The sequence below is a fragment of the Ipomoea nil genome, unplaced genomic scaffold, assembly GCF_001879475.1.
Source record: "Ipomoea nil cultivar Tokyo-kokei standard unplaced genomic scaffold, Asagao_1.1 scaffold0782, whole genome shotgun sequence".
NCBI classification, from domain to species: Eukaryota; Viridiplantae; Streptophyta; class Magnoliopsida; order Solanales; family Convolvulaceae; genus Ipomoea; species Ipomoea nil.
The window spans coordinates 46,076-70,152 of NW_017617210.1; the positions used below are offsets into that span (position 1 = coordinate 46,076).

Sequence of the window (24,077 nt, forward strand, 5' to 3'; positions counted from 1 at the left end):
TTTTCTTCTATCAGACTTGGCTTGGAGAGGCAAGGGAAACGAGATCAGGAAACAATGGAGAGATATGGTGGCTTTTATAGGGTACAAAACTCTAGGGAGAAAGCAAATGATTGGATGAGGGCAAAAGAGTAATTTCATAAGCTAGAAGATGAATCAGGAAAGGGATTTTGGATGTCTAGTGGTCTACCATGCAATATAAACCATAGACTAGAAATGCTATTTTAAATACTTTGGGGTTAAAAATGAATTTTCTCAAGAAACTATTTAGATGAATACTTGTTTAAAGTCTTTCTAAATTCTCCCGGTCTCACTCAGATAAATTTTTCGATTTAAATCTTGGTACGCGAAGTACCCAAAAATTTAGGAATTTCGAATAGAATCAATTTTGGTGTCGAATTGGTTTAAAATATGACAAAAATAATTTATTCAAACACTAATTGATCGTAAAAATTTTTAATGGAGTGAAAATGGCTATTTTGGAATTTCTTAAAATTGGATTTATAAAATAAAATTTTGGGTTGTTACACTATATCCCCCTTAAAAGAAGTTTCGTCCCGAAACTTAGAAAGAACGGACGGATTTTCTCAAAAAGGAAGCTTTCAAAAAGATGGCAAGAATTTCAAGAATTGGTTTAGAAGTTCTCTTGGAATGCTAGGAATAAATGGAATCTCTGAGCTCCAAACAAGCACCCAAACAACTAAGGCGCTAAGCTCAATCTAACTACTAGAACTCACTAACTCAAAATTGCTTTGTTACTTCACTTGTTCTTATGTTCTTACCACTTCTTCAATTTCAATACTTTGAACTTCTATACTTCTGCATGAAATTCTTAGAGTGTTACGCCTCCATTAACGTAAGGTCTTAACTATCCTCGCTACTTTACCAATTATTGGTTACCTCTTATTAGTCTTGTTTACTTTCTCTACTCAAAGAGAATTCACACACGATAACTAAGTTCATACTCCTTACTATTTTTTAAATACTTGCTCACTCTAGTTGGCATTGCCAACCCACAGTTCTCTCCTTTTCTCCAATCTTTTCCAAGATTTCTTATGTTTCAATAAACTTCAACTTTGGTTTCTCCTTTCTTACTAATCTTTGCCACCTCCTTTCAAACAAAATTCTTGGCAATAGTTCCTTTCCCTTCCTAACCAACGATACATTCTTTCGAAATTCTTCTATGCAAAGTCTCATTCTTATTCAAGAAGCTCAACAATCGAACTAATCCTTAAGGTTTACTCCTACCCAACTTAGTCTCTAATCATTCCATCATTCTATCATGAATTCAACTATCTCTTGTTTTATTCTAATTACTATAATTCTCCCTTGAGTTCTCACACATCTTATCATTCCTAAATCTCCATTCTTTTACTTGTCTTTCCTTACTTAATTCATTCCTTAGTTCTTCACACTTCATAGGATCTTATGACTTATGTACAACGTTATTCCTATCCCATCATATCTCAAGGATTGAGGTTGTTAGCCAGAATCTTAAACTTTACTATTTTCGGAGTTCACAACTCTTAGCTCATCTCTTCCTTATCTTCTTATAGATAGAAGGGACTGCCTTACCTTTGAGTAACCCAATCTTAAGTTTCAATTCTCTATGTTTATGGTTTAACTTTTGCTCTTTGAGTTTAGCTTTTAAAGGTCTCTTCACTATCAACTGATTACCACCACCGCTACTTTGGTCTTGGTTTTCCTTCCCACTTCCCTTGTTCTTGATACTGTCGTGATTGCCCCTTTTTCCACCCTTGTCATTCTTGTTTCCAGACTGGTTACGATAAGATATTCTCTTTAGCTGACGTCCACTCTCGTTAGGTCCCTGACTTAAGGCGTTCCTTGTTTAATTTGCGTAGCATTCATAGGCTCGATGCCCAACCTTCCGCACTTGAAGCACCTTATTGGGTTCCCACTACAGTTGATTCTTGGATGATCCTTCTCGTACTTCATGCGATAGTAGTGACTCTCCCTAGTCTTATTCTTCCTCTCTACACTTGAGCCTTGACTTGGGCGATCTTTCCCGTCCCCCGTGCCTTGGTTACCTCGAAAACCCTTGACTTGATCGTGATGGCTGAGTCTTGACTCCTTCTCTACTTGTTTCGTGTCTTCTTCATCTTTTCTCTTGCCTTGGCTTTGCGTGCTTCCTTGAATTTGATGTGTCCCGATGACTGGAAAATCCACTCCATGAATGCCCCGAATCTAAATGCTGCTTCTTGGCGCCATTACGATGCTACAGGAATTACGCTTAATCACAAACGTTTGACACAATCTAACTCTTTACGCACAACAAAAGCACACCAACAGGATGCAAGTATAACTCTTATTGTGTTCTTGAATCTTGATACATGTTCTTTTGTTTCTTGAAAAACTATCCCGAAATAGTTTTCCCTTTTTCCTGTTCCATATCAACGAGACCTCACACCTCCTAAGCACCATATTACCCATAATTCTGTCAAGAAAACAACCCCATCTCTTCCTTACCTATATCAAAAGCGCATTTACGCGCAATCACGACGCAATTATACCCTGTCCAGATTTCCACATTCTGTGACCAGTTTCAGAGAATGAACTATATCTCGAGATCTACTTGTCCGATTTCTATGAAATTTTGATATGTTGTAGATATCTTCTGGGGCGTTCGTTTGATATATTATACACTATCTAATTCCTTCTGGTCATTGAGATATTGATCTTCAAATTCAAGGCATTGTTTCTATTTTTCTGGGTGATTCATGAAATTCTTGATTATGTTTTGAAGGGGTTGTGTAGATCTTCTTGGTCTAAAATTTTTGTTGATATTTACAGTAGTTATTTGGAGGTTACTTATCAAAAAAAAATCAAGAAAGCTGAAAAAAAAAAAGAGAAAGCAATAAAGAAGAAGAATAAGGTTGGGGAAAGAATCTGGTTGGTATGAGAATTTTGGAGGGATAAGGAAGGGGAAAAGTATAAGTTCGGAAGGAGTTTTTGATATATTCTTATTTGGTTGTGGTACACTTGCACCCCTATTACATTCTATTTGTGTCTATCTTCTGATATTGGTCCTGCATATCTTTCTGCCATACTTCTTTCTTTGCTTCCCTTTTTTCTTTCAAATCTTGCTTAGTTTCTTTGCTTGTATTGTCCTTTTTCTTTGCTTCTTGCTCTCAATTTTATTACCTACCTCGCGATACACCTTACTCTCAAAGGCTTGTGAAGTTTTCCAAGGTACGTTTTCTTGAACTTTGAGGTTGAATCCATATCAACTTGAGTTCCGGACTAGAATTTTCCTTTACGGAAAAAGGCTTGTGAGAGTATTTGCCACCTTGAGCGATACACGAGTGGAGTGTGTGTTTGTAAGAGTGTGTAGTGCACCCCCAGAGCCATATAATCCACCTCTTACCTGCGAGCTGAGAATAGTGAGGGAGCGAGCCAACTTTTTGGTTTCACTAACATGAATACTCGCATATCTTCTTGTTTTTAGATTTTGTTTCTCATCAACAGATGGCTGAAGAGGTTCCAAACACACGTAAGAGATTAGAGCAGAAAATAGATGTTCTAGCCTTTGCCATGGAAGGTTTAAGCACTCGAATGACTAATCTAGAGCACCACCCTAAGCGAGTGCAACTGCCACTCTATACTAGGGGAAACATTCATGGAAAGGGATGCATTATCGTCATCAATTCAGAACCGTTGTATGAATTTAGCTAGTGCAGCCATGGTGGACTACCTTAAGTTACCTCTTATCAATCACCCCCAACCATACAATCTTATTAATTCAGGGGATGTGAGAGTGACTAAACAAGTTATTATTCCTTTTTGTATTGGCAAGTATTATGATGAGGGTCTATGTGATATTGTGCCAATGCATACTGCACATGTTTCACTTGGAAGGTCATGGCAACATGATAGACATTTTTATTATAATGCACTCAACAACACATGCAATGTCACCTATAATAGATTTATACATGTGCTTAAGCCTCTACTTCCAAAACAAGTAGAAGAAATTCAACTGAGATCGAAGCAAGCTCTCAAACCAGCCTTGAAGAAAGAAGAAATCAAAGAGAACAAACTGGAACCTCCACGTTTAGAATTGGAGTCACCACTCCAGTCCTCTAACTTAGATTGTAGCCAAACAAAGGAACCGCTATCAGTGGTACAATGGAAAGAACCAGCCAGAGCTATCAAAGTGCAGCCTCGCTTGCTAACAAAAAAGGATAATAAGCAAGAGAAAAGAAGGGGAGTAACTATTTACTCACTTTTATTTCAAAAGCATGCATTAAAATTCTCTAGATTTGTTTGCCATGTTTCTATTAATGACCTACTTGCTAGATGTGTTAGAAATTTGTTTGCCTCCATACATCCAAGATTCCTTAATTTTGATTTTACTAAAACTTTATTTGATAGAGATAAGGAATCACTTGGAAGTTATAAGGCACATTTGAAAACTTCTTATGGCAAATACTACTTGCACAAGGGGTTTTGGTTCAAAGTCAATGGGATTGACACTTTTTGCTTTGTTTTGGGCAATGATTTAATTGTTGATTCACATAAGGGACATTTTGATTTTCCGAAGAGTGATGATGTTTTGCATGGATATTTTCATTGGCCAATGAAGAAAAAAGATGTAGAATCTTATGTTCAGAATTGTGCTACTTACCACCATAATACATCTAAATCATTACTTGATATTTCCATGAATTTTCTGTTTGATTTTACCTTAAGCTCTAGGAGGAAAGATTTTGTGCTTGTTGACAATCCAAACAAGATGCCTAGATTTAATATGTCTCATTTTGTTGAATTATTACCATCCAGAATGTTTAAATTCCATGACGTGTCATTAGACTTAATTGCCTTACTTGTTGATTGTAGGATGATGATTGGAGCGACTCGTGTCAAGCATCCCAAGAAAAAGTTCCATGAGCGTGATAAAACAGAAAGTGAGCTTGCTACTTTGTCTTTCATTGAAGATTTAGATTTGATGACTAATCCTTTTCAAGAATGGGAGAATAATAGGAACCAGTACACATGGAATCCAGTAAGGGTAAATAGTGGGCTCATCACAAGGCCCATAACTACATCCTTAAAGCATCAATGGTGGAAGAAACAAGAAAGTCTAATAAAAATTCCATTCGATAGAGGAAAATATTATAAGTGGCCCGTTTCAAGTGATGTCACAGATCGAAGACAATGTTTAGAAGATTTGAGGTCGAATCATTTTTCAAGAAGGGGAGGATGATGCGGCCCAACATAATGAAGATCCATTAAAAGTACAAATTGGGCCACTCACAATATCCAAGGCCCAAATCAGCTTTATTATTTGTGGTCATCATTATTTTAAATTGTTTGGAATTAAAGAGAAAACACTAGTTTGTATGTAGAAAGGATTCCTTAAATCCCTTTCTAAATAGGACTATATTTACTTGCTTGCTAGATTAGGTTTAGGACTCTTTTTGTATTTAGAAAAGGATTCATTAAATCCCTTTCTAAATAGGACTATATTTACTTGTTTTCTAGATTAGGTTTAGGACTCTTTTTCCCATTGTATTTAGGATTACAATGCTGCCCTATACCTATAAATATGGCACATCCATATCAGTTTTGAGGAGGCTTTAATTCAATAAAATTCTTAAGTTTTTCTTTACACTTGTGTAAGAAACCTAATGGCTAATTGTGGACTCAATTAGTGGCTATTCGTGGACTCGAATCAATCTTCCTTTCTTCAACCTTAGATTTAGGTTCGTGGACTCGTTCTTGAGTCGAAGGAAACTAGATCCGACTCTAGTTGATTGAAGATTGAATCATCGAGGTACTTGAAGCTACAATGGGATTCTTCTAAGCCTTTGAGGATTCGAGACAAAGGGTTTCTCGTGAGGTTTAAGGTATTTTGATCCATCTCTATCTTTACTTTTGAGAGCATTCTTGGGACAATATTCCATCTTATTTGAATCTTGGACTAGGTTCATATCAGCTCCGGCTTGCATAAACATATTGCCTTAACCACTATTTCCACTATATTGCCTGAGCCTACCTGTTACTCTCAGACAGTCAAGTTTTCTGAGTGGCGTGATGCAATGGATGCGGAGTTCAATGGCTTGGTCCATAATCATACGTGGCGTCTCGTTCCATCTCAACCAGGTATGAATGTTGTTGGTTGCAAGTGGGTTTTCAGAACCAAACGGAAGGCCGATAGTTCAATAGACCTTCATAAAGCCAGGTTAGTAGCCAAGGGTTTTAATCAGGTTGCTGGAGAGGACTTTTTTGAGACCATTAGTCCTGTGGTTAAGCCCACTACGGTTCGTCTTCTCTTATCTTTAGCCATATCTCGTGGGTGGTCTATTCGCCAGTTGGATATTCACAATGCCTTTTTAAATGGCGAGCTAGCTGTGACTGTTTACATGCGACAGCTACCTGGTTATGAGGATAAGTCGTTACCTAATCATGTATGTTTGCTTAAAAAATCTCTATACGGTCTCAAACAGACTCCACGTGCATGGTTCACAAGGTTACATGATTTTCTTGTCTCTGTGGGCTTCTCGCCTTCTAAGACGGATGTGTCTCTTTTTATCTATTCTCGTGACAATATTTATCTTTATCTCTTGGTGTATGTTGATGACATTTTAATTATGGGTTCTGACTCATATCGTGTTACTGCTCTTATTGATAAATTAGCACTTGAATTTAAGGTTCGTGATATGGGTGTGCCTTCTTTATTCTTGGGATCGGAATAGAAACTGTCCCGTTATCTGGCGGTATGCTTTTATCCCAACAACGGTACATGAAGGATATTCTCAAACGTGCTGGCATGGTGGACTGCAAGCCAGTAATCACGCCTGTCTCTTCTGCGAAAATCACAGACGACGTGGCCGTTCCCTATGTCGATCCAACACAATACAGGAGTCTTGCTGGTGCTCTCTAGTATCTTACGGTAACTCATCTGGATCTATCTTATGCTGTTAATCTCTTGTGTCAACATATGCATGCTCCCACTACTATAGACTGGCCCTCTCTAAAGAGAGTCCTGCGGTATGTCAACGGCACCCTAGATCTTGGCCTGCGTATTTCTCGGTCTACATCTATGGATATTCACGCCTATTCTGACTTAGATTGGGTTGGCGATCCGAATGATCGCAAATCTACTAGTGGCTTTGCTGTGTTCTTGGGCAGTAATCTTATATCTTGGGTTTTTCGGAAGCAACGCACTGTGGCACGTTCTTCGACTGAAGCAGAATACAAGGGACTCGCTGATGTATCTGCAGAAGTTACATGGCTCGTTTCTTTGTTACACGAAATCGGCATCCCTCCTACGTTTCCTCCTCGACTATGGTGTGATAATTTGGGAGCTACTTATTTATGTGCCAATCCAGTGTTTCATGCCCGCACGAAGCACATTGAGATTGACTATCATTTTGTTCGCGATAAAGTAGCCAAAAAGGAGTTAGAAGTGCACTTTATTTCAACCAAGGATCAACTAGCGGATATTTTCACAAAGTCTCTATCGTCTCTTCATTTTAACTCTCTCCGTGACAAGCTCAATATTTTGGCTAGCCAACCTTATGCTTGAGGGGGGGGGGGGGGGGGGGGGGTATTAGGACTATATTATTCATATTAGACTAAGACTATATTATTCGTGTTAGACTAGGACTCTATCTAGCATCTATATATATCCGCTCCCTGTACTCTCAGACATTATTATTAAATACAACACAATTATATTCTCATCGTCATCACATATGAGAATGTCGTTAAACTTATAAACATTTGCTCTAATAATTTTCAATTGAACTTGCTTGAAAAGCATACACATTCAAAGAATTTTCTCTCCGAGTTTCGGGTAGTAATCTCCGGCCGCCGTTGAGGCCCAAGTGATGAAGGGAAGTTCTCCGATTGCACTTTTCCATTCATCATTTTCTTACCTTCACAAACAATGGTGACCTCACAAAAATCTGGTGCATTCTTCTCAATATATTCTCCTATTCCTTGTCCTTTCCACACGGGCCTAAACCAAAAGAGGAAAAGGGAAATTAATTTTAAAAATTTATATCTTCTTGTTTACAATTATCTTATGTTGATGACACAAAATATAACATTTTTACATCCAATATTACATAAAATTATCCAAAATCCTAATAAAAAGATATATATGAACCAAATCGTTTAAAATTGGACTAGCTCAATTTAGCACAACTGTTGTACCATGGACCAAGGTCCACCCTGCAAGGTGAACCCTGGTCCTAAATTGTGTATTTTTAGTATTGGAATTGTAAACTTCTAGAATATAAATTGTGTTTTTAAGTTTTGAAAATTTATATATGAATATAATATGTGTCATCATAATTTGTGAATTTTTAAAAGGTAAATTATGAACATTTGGTATGTAAATTGTATATCTTTGAGAACGTTATGATGTGCAACCGTGTGCACCATGCAAGTTGCGCACGGTTCCAAATCATAATTTTTATACTGTAGATTCATAGTTTCTATACTGTATATATTCATAAAATCTATACTGTAGATTCATAATTTTTAAACCGTAGATTCATAATTTAAATACAGTAGATTAATAATTTCTATACAATAGATTCATAATTTTTATACTGCAGATTCATAATATCTGTACTGTAGATTCATAATTTCTATACTGTAGATTCATAATTTCTAAACTGTATAGTTATCAAATTATGAACATATAGTTATGTGATTTGTGAATATAGAGTTCAACAATTGGGAATATGAACATTGAAAATTATGAATATATAGCTCTATAATTATGAACATAGAGTTCTGTAATTGTGAATATAGAGTTCAATAATTATGAATATGAAGTTAAAAAATTATGAATATATAGCTTTATAATTATGAACATATAATTCAGTAATTATGAACATAGAACATGGTGCACACGATTGCACATCATAATTTGCCGTATCTTTGGACGCGGGCCCACCTTGCAGGGTAGACCCAAGTCCACAGAATAATTTGCCATAGTAGCAGCAATGCAGCAACCCACTACTTTCAGGCCAAATTATTGTGTGTACCACGGTCCACATAACTGTGTAGACTATGAGTACAATATACATTTTTAACATACTAAAAATACATTATTTGTGTACTAAATGTATATTATTTGATAATAAAAAAAAATCATGTACATTCAACTTTGTGTATCCAAATAATGTATTTTTAGTATATTAAAAATGTACTTTTTATTTATGGTTCACACAAATGTGTGGACCATGGTCTATCGAATAATGATTGCTACTTTCATGGCAGATTATACTGTGGACCGCGGTACATAATGCATTGTGGTCTAGGTATCAAAACGGTGTTGTTTCTCTTAATGAAAAGAAACGGCACATGTTTCACGTCATCCGCAAAAAGTAACTTTGATTGTATAACATATTAAGTTTCATTTTGTATACACTGCAGTTTTATTTCAACACAACTACAGTTTCATTTCGATATAACTACAGTTTCATTCGATATTATACACTCAAATATGTGAAACTGTTATTCAGTTTCATTTTATATATACTATAATTTCATTACAACACAACTACATTATCATTTCGATATAACTACAGTTTCATTGCACAATATACACTCAAATATGTGAAATGTTATTCAGTTTCATTTTATATACACTGCAGTTTCATTTCAACACAATTCCAGTATCATTTTGATGTAACTACAGTTTCGTTGGACAATATACACTCAAATTTCAAATATGTGAAATTATTATTCAGTTTCAATTTGTATATACAGCAATTTCATTTCAATTCAATTGTAGTTTCATTTGATAATATAAAAATAATACGTGAGACAATATCAGTTTAAATACACTGTAGTTTCATTTGGTAATTAAGACACCAAAAATACGCGCTCCCTTAATTGTAATGACTGTCATTTCTTTACTTAAAGAAACGACACTATTTTTGGACAATGGTCCATAAAACTTTGTGGACTATGATTCACGATATAATTGTTGTACTTTCATGAGTCGTTATGCTGTACAACCATGTGCAAAAACGACGTCGTTTTGACGTCTGACTTAAAAAAAATTTCTGGATATTTAGTTCATTCATTCTGGATATATAGTTCAAATTATGACGGAAATCGAAACTGATTTTTTTTTTCATTTATTCTGGATATTTAGTTCAAATTATGCACAACATAACGCCGTTGACGAAAATCGGAACTGATTTTTTTTTTTTCATTCATGCTGGATATTTAGTTCATTCATTCTGGATATATAGTTCAAATTATGCACAACATAATGCTGTTGACGGGAATTAAAACTGATTTAAAAAAAAAAAAAAAATCAAACGCGCATTTTTAGTCAAAACGACGTCGTTTTTGCAACCGTGTGCACTATGCATGGTGCACATGGTTGCACAACATAATTTGCCTACTTTCATGGGCAAAGCTAATTTCGGTTGTTATATCATGCACCACGGTGCATGATTAATCATGCACCGCACGTCAGACACTACAGTGTGTCTAAACTGTCACTGTCTCACGTATTATTTTTATATTATCAAATGAAACTACAGTTATATCAAAATGATACTGTAGTTGTGGTGAAATGAAACTACAGTATATATAAAATGAAACTGAATAACATTTCACATATTTGAGTGTATATTGGACAATGAAGCTGTAATTATATTGAAATGATCATGTAGTTGTGTTTTAATGAAATTATAGTGTATATAAAATAAAATTAAACAACATTTTCACATATTTGAATGTATAAATATTGAATGAAACTGTAGTTATATCGAAATGAAACTGTAGTTGTGTTGAACTGAAACTGCAGTGTATACAAAATGAAATTAAAGAACAGAGTTATTTTTTGCAAAAATTCTGTTTCTTTTCATTAAATAAAATAACATCATTTTGACAGTGTTAATATTTAGCCACACTGTAATGTCTGACGCGGTGCATGATATAATTTGCCAGTTAATTTGACTTGACTTGCATAGTAATAATGTAAAGTCCAACTCAGTCCATCAGTACTGATGGGCTATACTGGCCCAATATTATCTCTCCTTTTTTTTTTTTTTTTTTTTTTTTTGGTTTGGAATTAGAACCGATAGTTTCAATTTTTTATTTTAATAAATTGAAACATGAACCTTTTGAGACCCGATTCTAAATCCTGACTAAACTGTCTGTATGATTTCGGTTCTGATTTGATTTCTATAATGTTTGATTCGATTGAACCAAACCGTAATCATCCCCACATCCACCCATCACTAATTACTAATTAATTACAAAAAAAAAAAAAAAATTGTATTGAGTTACCTCTTATAAGATGAGTGTTTCCGCATCCCAATGATAAGATTGGTGATGTTAACAACCGCAATCAAATCTAATATTGCTTTGGACGGTGCATTGCTCTCCACAAGCATTGTATCAACTGGAATCTGAATTTTTTAAAATGAAAAAAATTGTTTTTAAAAAGTACAATATATTTAAATAATATAAAGCACAATACTTTAGGATATATTAGAATTTCCATGATGTATGCATTTGTTGGACTAACCTTGGCATCATTGCATTGGCGAATGTATTTTTCCAAGAGACTCTTCCTCCTGTTGCTCTCTTCATTTACAAACACTTGCATCTGCTCTTTGCTCAAATGGCTTCTTGACAATTTCCCAGCTACAATAATTAATAAATTGTTGTTAATTGAAGACCGCTAAATATTTTTGCACAAATCCATCAATTGGTGGCTAAGAGATTGTTAGGGGAGGTCAGTTAAGGGTCAAGTCCAACATATTGTCTCTAGAAAATGTGATGCTAGTTTATAAGAAAATAAAGTTGCGTCTTCGCTACAAGTTAAGTGGTAAGCGTTTGATCCTAACACACCCTAAAGCCTAAAGCTTAAAGCCTTTCTAAGTTAATTAATTTAACCAATCACTCTAAAGTCTAGCTTGTTTCAGTGAGAGTGTGGAAGTTCGAATGTGACTGAGAACTTTAGAAACTTGAGCGTTCAGAGGTGATTGAAAACCTCTTGTATGCAAAATGTAATGGCAAAGAGTGAGAATTGACGGGGCGGCTCGCGATTTAACATACCTGGTGTAGATATGTAGGAGAGGGAAGGGAAGATATGCAGAAGGAAAATGCGTGTTCCCGGGCGCGGGGAGGCGAAATGGTCGATTGCCCATTGAACAACATGTTCATCATTCTTCCCAACTGCAACATAAACATCTTGGTGATGATGATGACTTTCTGCACTCTCGGAGCTGTCTTCTCCAATTTCCACTATTTCCCCTGACATCTTTTTCCTTTAATTTGGTTTTCTGGTTGCCTTTACTACTTCATCCTTTTATCTCTGCCAGGATGAAATAGGAAAAGGAATTTAGATCAGATCAGAGTGGGTGAGTGATCAGAAAAAGATCAGAGTAGATGCTGGCTGGCTGCACTGGCAAGTTCAGTAATGGGAAGATTATAGCTGGCTTAGAAAGGAACAAAAAGAAGCAGATAGATAGATGGAGCAAAAGTTATTCCTCTTTCTCAACATTTGCTGCCTTCTGGAGATGTCATATTCAAAGTGCCATCTCTAGTTTTCTGCAAAACACAAATTTGTATGCTCTTTCTTTTATTTGGAATAATAAATAATAAATTGGGACATTCAAAAATAATAATAAATTGGGGTTATTCGGACCGGCCTTAAGAGCATCCACATCAGTTGGGGAGAATTGGAGGATAATGTAAGAGTGATTAGGAAAGAGAAAGTGGGAGGGGAGAAAAAAAAAAAAAAAAAAAAAAAAAAAATTTGAAGCGTCAGGCGCGTGCACTGCACGCGCCCGTGTGGCCACAGGCGGTGTCCTGTGTTGCTTATTTTTATTTTATTTTATCTTTTTCTGACATTATTTGTGTATTTGCAGGAGGATTCTTTCCTCCATTATCTCCACTCCACATCTCTTATTATCTCCATCCAAGTTTTTTAATCTGACATTAACTCCTCATTCACCTTTGGTGTGGATGCTCTAAGCCCAATCCCATTGCAATGGCAAATTATGCCCTGGACCCGTGTCCACAGTGAATTGTGGACACGGGCCCAAAACGACGTCGTTTTTAAAAAAAAAACGCGTCATTTAGTTAAAAAAAAAAAATCGCGCGCGTTTTGCTGTTAACGGCGTTATTTTTTTTTTTTTTGGATTATGAATGTACAGTTATGCCGTTATGAATGTACAGTTATGCAATTATGAAATTATGAACACAGAGCTCTAACATTATGAACTTACAATTATGAACATATATAGTGATAAAATTATGACCATGGAGCTTTAAAATTGTGAATATAGGGCTTCGAAGATTATGAATGTACAGTTATGGAGTTATGAATGTACAGTTATTGAGTTATGAATCTACAGTTATGAGATTATGAATCTACAGTTATGGAATTATGAATGTACAGTTATTGATCGAATTATGAACAAAGAGCTCTAACATTATGAACTTACAATTATGAACATATAGTAATAAAATTATGAACATAGAACTCTAAAATTGTGAACATAGAGCTTCGAAAATTATGAATGTATAATTATAGAGTTATGAATGTACAGTTATGGAGTTATGAATGTACAATTATGGAGTTATGAATGTACAGTTATAGAGTTATGAACGTACAGTTATGGAGTTATGAATGTACAGTTATTAATAATATAGTAATAAAATTATGAACATATACTCCTATAACGAAGCTGTTTGAAATTTAAAAAAAAAAAAAAAAAAAAAGGAGATAACAGTGCCTAACGGCACTGTTACCCGTGTCCAGCAAGTATGCTGGACACGGGTCCAACGCATAACGATTGCATTGCAATGGGATCGTTATGCTATGCATCTATATGCACCATATATGCATGGTGCATCCGGATGCAAAAACGACGTCGTTTTGCATCAAAACATGCGTCGTTTTTGCATGGTGCATACGAATGCGCAGCATAATTTGCCATCACAATGCAATCATTATTGCATGGAGCATGGTCCATACAATTGTGTGGACCATAAATAAAAAGTACATTTATAATATACTAAGGGTACATTATTTATGTACATAAGGTACATTTTTTGAAAGTACATTTTTAATATACTAAGGGTACATTCTTTTATATAATGTACCTTTAATACAAAAATAATGTACTTTTAATATATTAAAAATGTACCTGATATTTATGGTTCACACAATTGTGTGGCCCATAATTTGCTATCACAATGGGTGTTTACTGTTAGGCTTAGGAAGTTTATACTAGTTCAGTATCATGCCATTGGAATATGACTTTAACTATTACAAAATATAAGAAAATAAAGTTGTTATTCTATTAGTAGCGCAACTCTAACTTTTGACTTAGTTGTATGATATGATAACTGGTATCAAATCATGAGTAGTTGATACTGAGACTACATGAGGGAATTTTTCGATAGAGGTTTCCCACTCATAGGCTCAAATTCCATTAAAGACATACTGTGACTTAATGTTAGCAAATACTAAAAGAGGATTGTTGGGTGGAAGATTGAAGGTCCCAATCATTATTCCATGGATCCTGTGTGGACCATGAATGGTGATCAGCGACGGTTCGACGGTCATAGATCATTTTGTTGTTAAAAATAGCATCGGATTGTCGTCAGAATCCTATTAACATGCTATCACAGGTCACTAACTGATTTTTGGGTTTCATTACACCAAAATACAATGTTGATGGGTTTAATTGCAACTTTAAAATGTTTAGGGACCTAATTGACTTTTCAGGTGAAGTTCGACGGCCTATTTGACCATTTGCCTTTTTAATATACTAAAGGTACATTATTTGTGTACTGAAAGTATATTATTTGAGTACTAAATGTATATTATTCTATGTATTATAAAATAATGTATATTCAGTACACAAATAATGTACCTTTAATGTATTTAAAATGTATATTTTTTTAATGGTCCATATAAAAATTTGCCTAAAGAGGCTAATCAAACATCTTGTCATTTGAATAAAGTCGTGTATTCAATATTAGTTACGGAGTATAAAAAATTTGAAGCTTATAATTCTAGGATGGCTCGGCCTAGAAATCAAACCCTCAATTGACCTAGCTTGAAGTTAGTGGGTTGCTTTGGCAATCTTTATCTCATTAGAGGAATCTTAGCTTATATCACATTATATTCACATTCAAAACCCTATTTGATTTGTGTGACTGTTAGTTGAAGCTTGCTTATGGTCAAAGATTGATCAAGACATCATTATGGAGCATGGCATGGTGCAGAAAGAGAGGGGGGTGGGGGAATAATTAAGCATCTTTAATTTGACAGTGAATCTGCAAACTTTCGGTATTACTGGCATTGCTCTACTTTAGGCTTGAATAAACATCTTAGTTGATATATGCCACACGTGTCTTTTTCATCTCCCAACCCCTTTCATAAAGCAACTATAAGCATATCACTGCTTTGCTTTCGAACTTGAAACTTCTTGTTAAACTGAAAGAGACTAAGAAAATAATTGGATCAACAAAATACAAAGTACGGAACAACTCAAGAGTTTGTGAAAAATTGAACTTATTATTCCCAATATAATCAAAATTAGACTCACCTATAGTTTTTTTTTTTTATATACACTTTAGTCCATATTGAGAATATATTGGGTGCATCACTCCAAAGGTTATAAGCTTTTTCCACATATAGGCCCTGTTTGGTAAAAAATTAGCCTATAGGCCAATTTTGGCTTATTTGACCACTATTAATTGTTTACTTTAGTTAAAATATCAATATAAATGTTTGGTTAATTAGCTTTTTGCAACTCCAAAAGGCTAAAATTAAAAAAGTTACTCCTAACAACTTTTTCAATTAGTTTTTTGAGAAACAAAATTATACCTAACAGCTATCAGCTAACAGCTAATTTACCAAACACTTTTCTACAATCAACTAATATTTTCAAGTATTTATACCTTCTAATTAGCACAATCAGCTAACAGCAAACAGCTATCAGCTAACAGCCATTTTACCAAACAGGGCCATAATATACCCTCTTTTGGTCCACTTCAATCCTGACAAGTAAAGAAAGGACAAGAAGAAATTTCTTTTTGTATATATCCTTTTGAGCAGCTGATTAGCATGCATGACACCAATGCATTGTGCTTTATGACAACTTTATGGGCCCATCAGCCTGATCATCCAGTCCCACAAATACATTGTACAGAGTTATATGTTTGGTTGAATGACATATTGATATGATCCAATCTCTTCTTATTGTCAATAAAAGGCAAAATTCATTATCTCTTATTTCGGATTCCATACTCCGTGCTAATAGGACAGGATTTGTAGAGGTAGTAAATCACGTGACTCTATAGTTTATTAAGTAAGAATCACATTAGATATAACTCCATATTGTAACTGTCAGAACTAGATCTTACGTCTTTACTCAGAATCTATCACCCAGAAATTAACTAAACTGCTCGTGCGGACCCAATCTTCCATACTGAAACTAAAGGAAAAGGTAAAGCTAGTGGGGATGGACCATATATCCACCACTTGGTTCTTGGATTTGCTGCTAACCATGCATATTGCTTATACTAAATCCAATGAGTGAGTTATATGACAGGTGCCAGTCTGCCACCATGATTCTGGGATTAGCATTAAAATTCTGTGCTAATAAGCTGTGATTTTAATGCCACGTTCTTGATGGAAATAAGTACAACTTAATAAGTTGTTGACCCAAAGAAGCAGCCTAACCATATCTTTGTCCAGGCTGCAGTAACTCATTTTTGTGCATTATATAAACACAATTTGTCTGAATTGAACCATAGACTCATAAAAAAAGTATAATTCAATTCAGTCATAATAAATGGCTAAAGCCAGTCTTCTTATTCTAAAACTTCTTCTTATCTTGGTATCTACTGGTTGGGTTTCTCTCTGGATTCTCAAGCCAACACAAGTATGGACAAGAACTTGGAAGGCAGCAGAAGAAAAAGCATCAGCTTCTGTTTTTGGCTATAATGGTAAATGGAATATATCCAATGTTATGTTAGCTAAATTTTATGCCTATTTGATGCATAAACGCGTTACGGCTTTGTCTCGTGCAGGCCTTTGTTTCGCTGTCTACACGTTTCCTGTCATTGCTTTCGCCATAGTCGGTTTCGTTTACTTGGAACAGAAGAAGCAGAAGCAGAAGGAAGGAATCTCCAGGCAAGAAAGGAGATGTTTAGCCTTTCTCAGCAATCCTTTGATTGTGAAGAGTTCTCTTGGCATCTTATCTGGGATTGAAATCCTTGGTGTGTCTCTCTTCATCATCTTTCTGGCATGGACTTTCTACACTCGCATTTCTAATGATTTCAGGAAAACGGTTCAAACCAAAGATTTCAAGCTGGCAGTGTAAGTAGATCAGAAGAACACTATCAAACTACAACCAGCATCATGTTAGAATCAAACACTTACCACTATGCTAAAATTAAAGATGCTGGACTTGGCTCTCTAGGCCTTTGCCCAACAATTCTCGAACAACCTAGTGCTGCACTTGGCCCTTCACCGGGCTCTACCCAACACAACACCATAAAGAACACTGTCAAACTACAACCAGCATCATGTTAGGAAAGACTTAATAGCAAAGACGTAACCTTATTTTCAAAAAACAAAGTGCTTGACTTGATCCTTCAGGCCTCTGCTCAATAATTCCCTAACAACCTGGTGCTAATTTAGCTCTTTACCGAACTCTGCCCAACACTGCACCATGAAGAACACTGTCAAACTACAACCAATATATGTTAGGATCAAACGCTTAAAAGGCAGAGTGTTGAACTTGATCTTTCAGACCTTTGCCCAACAATTCCCTAATAATCTGATGGTGTTGGATTTGGCCCTTCACGAGCCTCCATCGAACACAGCACCATCAGTGATTATGTCCCAAGACTGACTATTTTGTGCAATTTTCAGATGGCAATACAGAATGTTGAGAGTGGCTACACGGTTTGGTTTACTGACAGAGGCCTGCTTAGCCCTTCTCCTTCTTCCTGTGTTGAGAAGGATGGCTGTGTTCCGGTTGCTGGGTCTCCAGTTTGAAGTTTCAGTGAGATACCACACCTGGCTTGGCACTGCAATGATAGTCTTTGCCACGTTGCACGGTGCAGGCACTTTCTTCATATGGGGCATCAAACATCACATTCAAGAAGAGGTAGGTACTCAGTCTGTCCATATCTTCAATCACTAATGTATTTTCAAGTTAATACTCAATTTAGTGTTGATTATAATGATTTTTCTCAAATTAGTTCTAAGTATTTTGTGTGTGTTTAATGGGTCTTATACTTTGATTGTTTTACCTAATTGAATATTTAGCGGTTAGAATCAAGAACTAAATCGAGAAATAGCACTATAGTCAATGAGTAAATTGAGTAAAATAACTATAGTCGATGACTAAATTGAATATTAATAGAGAGAAAATTATCAAACTATCCTAACAGACGACTCAATTAGGTAAAATTATCAAAGTCCAAGATCCAATTAAACACAAAAATACGTTTAGGACTAAATCCAGAAAAACCACTATAATCGATGACTAAATTGGGTAGTAACTCATTTTCTTTCTAAGAAATCGAACACTTACCTAATTGAGTTAATACTCAATTTAGTACTAGACTATAATGAATTTTCTAGATTTAGTCTTCAAAGTCTTTTTGTGCTTAATTGGGTCTGAACTTCGATAGTTTTACGTAATTGAGTGCTCTGTTAGGATAGCTTAGTAATTTCTTCTCTATTAATATCCAATTTAGTTATCGATTATAGTCGTTTTATATGCTTTAATCCTTGAATATAATAATTTTTCTTGATTTAATCTTTAATTCTAACTGCCGATGACTCAATTAGGTAAAATCATTGAAATCCAAAATTCATTTAAGCACAAAAAGACTTTCAAAACTAAATGAATAAAAACAACTATAGTTAAAAACTAAATCAGGTATCAACTCATAACTCATAAATAGTTAGAAAATATGACTTTTTACCTACAACACTCAGTCATTCTCTATGGCAAATAAGCAGATGTGGAGGTGGCAAAAGGTGGGGAGGATATACCTTGCTGGCGAGATCACACTGGTTACAGGTTTAATTATTTGGGTCACATCACTTCCACAGATAAGAAGGAAATGTTTTGAGGTTTTCTATTACACACACCATTTGTACATAGTTTTCTTGGTGTTTTTCCTGTTCCATGGTGGAGACAGACACTTTTACATGGTTTTTCCTGGGATTTTTCTCTTCGCCATAGACAAGCTCCTCCGGATCATTGAGTCAAGACCACACACACGCATTCTTTCTGCTCGAATCTTCCCTTCCAAGGCCATAGAGCTGATTCTACCAAAAGATCCAAGTATGTTATATAAATAATAAATGTTGTTACTTGTTAGGATCAAGCACTTGTTATAACGCCAAAAGTTATAGTGCAAATCCCAACAATCCTAACCACTTGGTGCCGGACTTGGTCATTTATCGACTTTTGTCCAACAATTTCCAATTCCCCCTAGTCCCCCAGCACCTGCCAGCCTTTGAGAAGTTTTTGCAGGTGTTACTAGGAAAGAGAAGATGGAGAGAAGGGAAAATGGAAAAAAAAAATCAAAACATAAAAAAAAAAAGGAAGGGAAAGTAAAAATTTACACGCCCGGTTGGGTGCGAGATTTGCGCCTCACGCGAGGCAACTTTGCTTTTTTTTCTTTCTTGGTGTGTCCCACTATAGATACAAAAATTAACCCCTTATGTTATGAAAACCATAAAAAAACCACTCCCATTTGTTGAAAAACCAATTTCAAATTTTTAGGAATTGAAAAATCACTTAAAATCCACTGTTGTGAATGCCCTAATTAATGGACTTGAACCCATGACCTAACTACCATTATGCCAAAAGCTATAGCTAGTAACAAAGGTGCAATTTTGAGAGACAGAATGCAGAGCTTGACCTTTCAAGCCTTCGCTCAACAATTTCCTAGCCACTTGGTGCTGAACTTGCCTTTCACTAGCCTCCACACACACAAATGTGCTGTCTCACTGTTAGTTCAAATTTTTAGTTGAGATAGAACCCATCCATTTGATATTCAGAAACAACATTTTTGATTCTTGAGAAGAATGTAGTTATATAGTTACTATATATATATATGTATATACTTTCAGGACTGAAATATACACCTACAAGCGTAATATTTGTGAAGATCCCAAGCATTTCTGAGTTTCAGTGGCACCCCTTTAGCCTGACTTCTAGCTCCAGTGTTGATGATCACACAATGTCAATTATGATCAAATGTGAAGGATGGTGGGGAAGCTCTCTCTATAACCTCATCACTTCTGCACCCACAGATTCAGAAGCTAATCAACCCCTGCTCATCCCGGTTGCAGTAGAAGGCCCTTACGGGCCTGCAACGCTGGAGTTTCTGAGGTAAAACATGTTGAGCATATATATAATATATAAACATAAATGTGCAATCCAACTATCGGCTTATTCTTTTAGTTGAGATGGAACACATGCTTCAATTTGGTATCAGAGCCAACCCCAATATGATCTGATGATTCTATGCAGATACAATAGCCTAGTTCTAGTTGCAGGAGGAATTGGGATTACTCCAATTTTAAGCATACTACAAGAAATTGCCTCTGGTGACAGAAATGTGTTCCCTGGAAGAGTACAGATAATCTTTGCAACTAAAAGATCCCAAGATGTTTGTATGTTAAACCCGGTTCTGTCTCGACTACTCGATTCTAAGCTGAGAATCCATTTGAAACTAAAAGTTTATGTGACCCAAGAAAAGCAGACTAATCAAACCTTGCTGGAAATGCTTGATCATGAGGTATCTGTAACACAACTGAGAAACTTTGAGTCCAAGTTCTCAGGCTACTTGCCATATGGACCTGAGAATTTGTACTGGATGGCAGCCATTGCTGCAACTGCATCCATTCTTTTTATGCTATTCCTTGCTTCCTTCAACCATGTTTTTCTTCACACTGGTAAGAAGTCATCAAAGGACGAAACTCCCTCTTCAGTAATTGATCTCTTCCTTTTATGCTCTTTCGCTATGGCTTTGCTCTGCGTCGCTCTAATAGCTGCTGTCAGGAGATGGAAATGCCTTAGAAAAGATATGCTACCACTCGCAGACAAAGAAAGTATAGCGTTGAAACCGCGGTTAACAGAAACGAACAGAAGCCATGATCAGGAACTTGAAATCCATTTTGGAGCAAGGCCAAATTTCCAAGGTTCCCATTTCCAAATTTTCGTTTCTTTAGCTGTTAGGATCAAACGCTTATCGGTCAATAGTTATAGCTTACAACGAATGCACAACTTTATTTCCTTATACCCGTCACATTTTCTAGAGGCAGCCCTTCGTCAAACAATCCCCATAGCCACTTGCTAGACTTGGCCTTTTACCGGCCTCCACCCAACACCTGCCAGCCTTAACTGTACAAAATTTTTACTACATGAAGAGCAAAGTCTAGCACCAGGTAACTAGGGGATTATTGGGCGGAGGCCTGAAGGGGCAAGTCCAACACTTTGCCTCTCGAAAATGTAACGATATAAAGAAATAAAGCTCCGTCTTCACCACCAGCTATAACTTTGGCATAAGGGTAAGCGCTTGAGATCCTAACAATAGCATTGCATAGTGTTAAAAATGCTAACATCCAAATATTATGAACTTGCAGATATCTTTGCAGAGTTTACAAATGAATCCAGGGGTTCATATACAGGAGTGTTTATCTGTGGACCTGAGTCAATGAAAGAGTCTGTGGCTTTAGCCTGCCAGCTGAGCTCTCAAGCTTGTAAGCCACAGTTCAGCTTCCATTCCCTAAATTTTTCACTGTAATCCAAACAATGATGGTTGTGTTATTATACTGATAAAGCTAGAACTGATCTGTGTTCATCCCACTAAGCTAGTACTAATAATGTACTATTATCTTCCTTTTATCTCCTCCTGGCATCTTGTTTATTGTTAGGCAAAGTCTTTCTTGATTTGTGGTCATCATCCCACTTTCACATGTAGTTAACATATTAGATATTTGTAGTACATATCAATGTTGTTTTTGATTGTGTGAAAAAAAAAATAGTGCCACTAAGGGGACCGTTTATATAAGTTACGAAATGGTATATCGTTTTGGATTAGGAGGCATTTTGTAAGGTGGATTATGGCTCGTGATATAACATTTGAAATTTAAGGGCAGTTTGAATGGTGACAAATTTTATTGTGGACTGTGGTCCACGTAGCAGCGTGGACCAGGTAGAAAAACGACGTCGTTTGAAATTTTTTCCGTTAACAATGGTAGACGGAAAATTTTGTTATGGCCCATGTAGAAATCCCGTTCATTATTCAGTTTCATTTTATACATAATGTAGTTTCATTACAGAACTACTAAAGTATCATTTTAATTCAATTGTAATTTCATTTGACAATATACAATCAATATATGAGAATTGCTATTCAGTTTCATTTTATACACAATGTAATTTCATTATATTATAGCACTACTAAAATATCTTTATTATTCAACTATAGTTTCATTTGACAATATGCACTCAATATGTGAGACATGTTATTCAGTTTCATTTTATACATACTGTAGTTTCATTACAGCATCACTAAAGTATCATTTTAATTCGAATTCAATTTCATTTAACAATATACACTCATCAATATGTTATATTTTATTCACTTTCATTTTATATACAATGTAGTTTCATTATAATATCACCCAAAAAAAAAAAAAAACTAAATGCTGCATAGAATGTAATGATTACGGTCTCTTTTCATTAAAAAAAAATTGCATCATTTTGGATCATGGTTCAGTGTATTAACGATTGTTGAATGGTGAGCTGGGCTGGGGTGGTCAACTGTTCAATATTGTTGGTGATTTTAAGAGCCGCCCAGAACTGCCAAAGTCATAATCACGCAATGTATCGTGTTTTTTGGGGTCAAGAAATGGACCATTTTGAATTGGTCCAAGAGTTGATTAAAGTCAAGAGATTCTTTATTATTGTTGCGTTCAAATTCAAAAACCTCCGCGTTGAATTCTTAATAATAGTTTAGAGCATCTCTAATAGAGAGATTTTGCTTGGTTTGTTGCAGGTAGGAATCTGAGGTGAAAGAGAGAATAAACTTAATCTTTACATTGAAACTTAGGTTTTTATTAGATATGTGAGCCCCATTGCAATCAACAAAACTCTCTCTGGTGTGCGTTATGCGCTCCAGGCGTTCCTAGCCGGGCTCCACGCACCCGATAGGAGCGTTATCCTGACACTTTTTTTTTTTTTTTAATTTTATTTTTCGGATTTTTTTTAACCTTTTTCCTTCCTTTCAATCTTCTCTTTCCTAGACCTGCAACAATTCCTCAAAAACTACAACTATTGAGGATGTTCTTATTATTACTAAAAGAAATAAAAGTTGCTCCCCTATGTGGGAGGTGATGGGTTCGAGTCTCGGGAGAGGCGATTATGGATCCCATTTCTTTATATATTTTTTTTTTTTACAGATTACTTCATATGTAAATTAAATCATTATAAGATAATACTAATTAACCATTACAATACAAGTTGTGAGGAAAAAAAAACTCCTCTTGCACTAGGTAGGATGTCTTATTTATACTAAGTGATAAGGCGATATAATGATGGCAAGTTGCTAGCATAGTTGAGGTGGCATTCATTGATTGGACACTCAAGTAGGTTACGAAACGTGTAAGATGTTAATGTGATGCCTGGTGAAGTGATGACGAAAATTAACCTAGGTAATGGCGATGGTCGAAAGACTACTTATATCAAGATCGAGAAGTATACTAATATATCAAGGTTGGAAAGTCTACTGGTATTGAGGTTGAGAAGTCTATTGATATCAAGGTTAGGAAGAAACCATAAGCATATATACAATATTCATCTTATCAGGCAAGTAGGGTTGCCCTATAACCCATCACTAGTCCCCCACTTCCTGTTGTGCAAGAATTGTCAACACAATGAAGTAGACAATGAAAATCAAGCCAAAATCTCTTCTGACTAGATACGCTACAACTCTTTTGCTAAAGCCTAGCACCTAGCCAACCTCTCTTTTGATGAGAGTGGAAGTGATCGATTCATTCAATAACTGAATTC

At 35.7% G+C, this 24,077-nt stretch overlaps 2 protein-coding genes across 3 annotated transcripts; one reads left to right on the top strand and one right to left on the bottom strand.

The window, feature by feature from the left end:
* Window positions 1–7,704: 7,704 nt before the first annotated feature.
* LOC109177025 (U-box domain-containing protein 54-like) lies at window positions 7,705–12,565 on the bottom strand. The gene is made up of 4 exons (XM_019326368.1): window positions 12,061–12,565; window positions 11,528–11,646; window positions 11,287–11,408; window positions 7,705–7,981 (listed from the first exon to the last, which is right to left on the bottom strand). Exons 1-4 carry the CDS (start codon window positions 12,263–12,265, stop codon window positions 7,759–7,761), a joined length of 669 nt encoding a protein of 222 aa, XP_019181913.1. The 5' UTR covers window positions 12,266–12,565; the 3' UTR covers window positions 7,705–7,758.
* A 4,129-nt stretch (window positions 12,566–16,694) lies between these two features.
* Window positions 16,695–22,074, top strand: LOC109177042 (ferric reduction oxidase 8, mitochondrial). Of its 2 annotated transcripts, none has more exons than XM_019326380.1 (7): window positions 16,695–16,974; window positions 17,059–17,347; window positions 17,906–18,143; window positions 19,007–19,334; window positions 20,123–20,390; window positions 20,532–21,202; window positions 21,647–22,074. In XM_019326380.1, the coding sequence occupies exons 1-7, from the start codon at window positions 16,821–16,823 to the stop codon at window positions 21,805–21,807; spliced, it is 2,109 nt and encodes a 702-aa protein (XP_019181925.1). In that variant the 5' UTR covers window positions 16,695–16,820; the 3' UTR covers window positions 21,808–22,074. The 2 variants fall into 2 exon arrangements, with proteins under 2 accessions (XP_019181925.1, XP_019181926.1); XM_019326381.1 differs by having other exon boundaries at window positions 16,698–16,974; window positions 20,129–20,390.
* The last annotated feature ends 2,003 nt before the right edge of the window (window positions 22,075–24,077 follow it).

Excerpts from the sequence above, each read along its gene's own strand:
- LOC109177042 (XM_019326380.1), top strand. The coding sequence starts at position 16,821 with ATGGCTAAAGCCAGTCTTCTTATTCTAAAACTTCTTCTTATCTTGGTA. Across the intron at positions 16,975-17,058 it reads TTCTGTTTTTGGCTATAATG|GCCTTTGTTTCGCTGTCTAC; the intron begins GTAAATGGAATA and ends TGTCTCGTGCAG. Across the intron at positions 17,348-17,905 it reads AAAGATTTCAAGCTGGCAGT|ATGGCAATACAGAATGTTGA; the intron begins GTAAGTAGATCA and ends TGCAATTTTCAG.
- LOC109177025 (XM_019326368.1), bottom strand. The coding sequence starts at position 12,265 with ATGTCAGGGGAAATAGTGGAAATTGGAGAAGACAGCTCCGAGAGTGCA. Across the intron at positions 11,647-12,060 it reads CTCCTACATATCTACACCAG|CTGGGAAATTGTCAAGAAGC; the intron begins GTATGTTAAATC and ends TAATTATTGTAG. Across the intron at positions 11,409-11,527 it reads GCCAATGCAATGATGCCAAG|ATTCCAGTTGATACAATGCT; the intron begins GTTAGTCCAACA and ends TAAAAAATTCAG.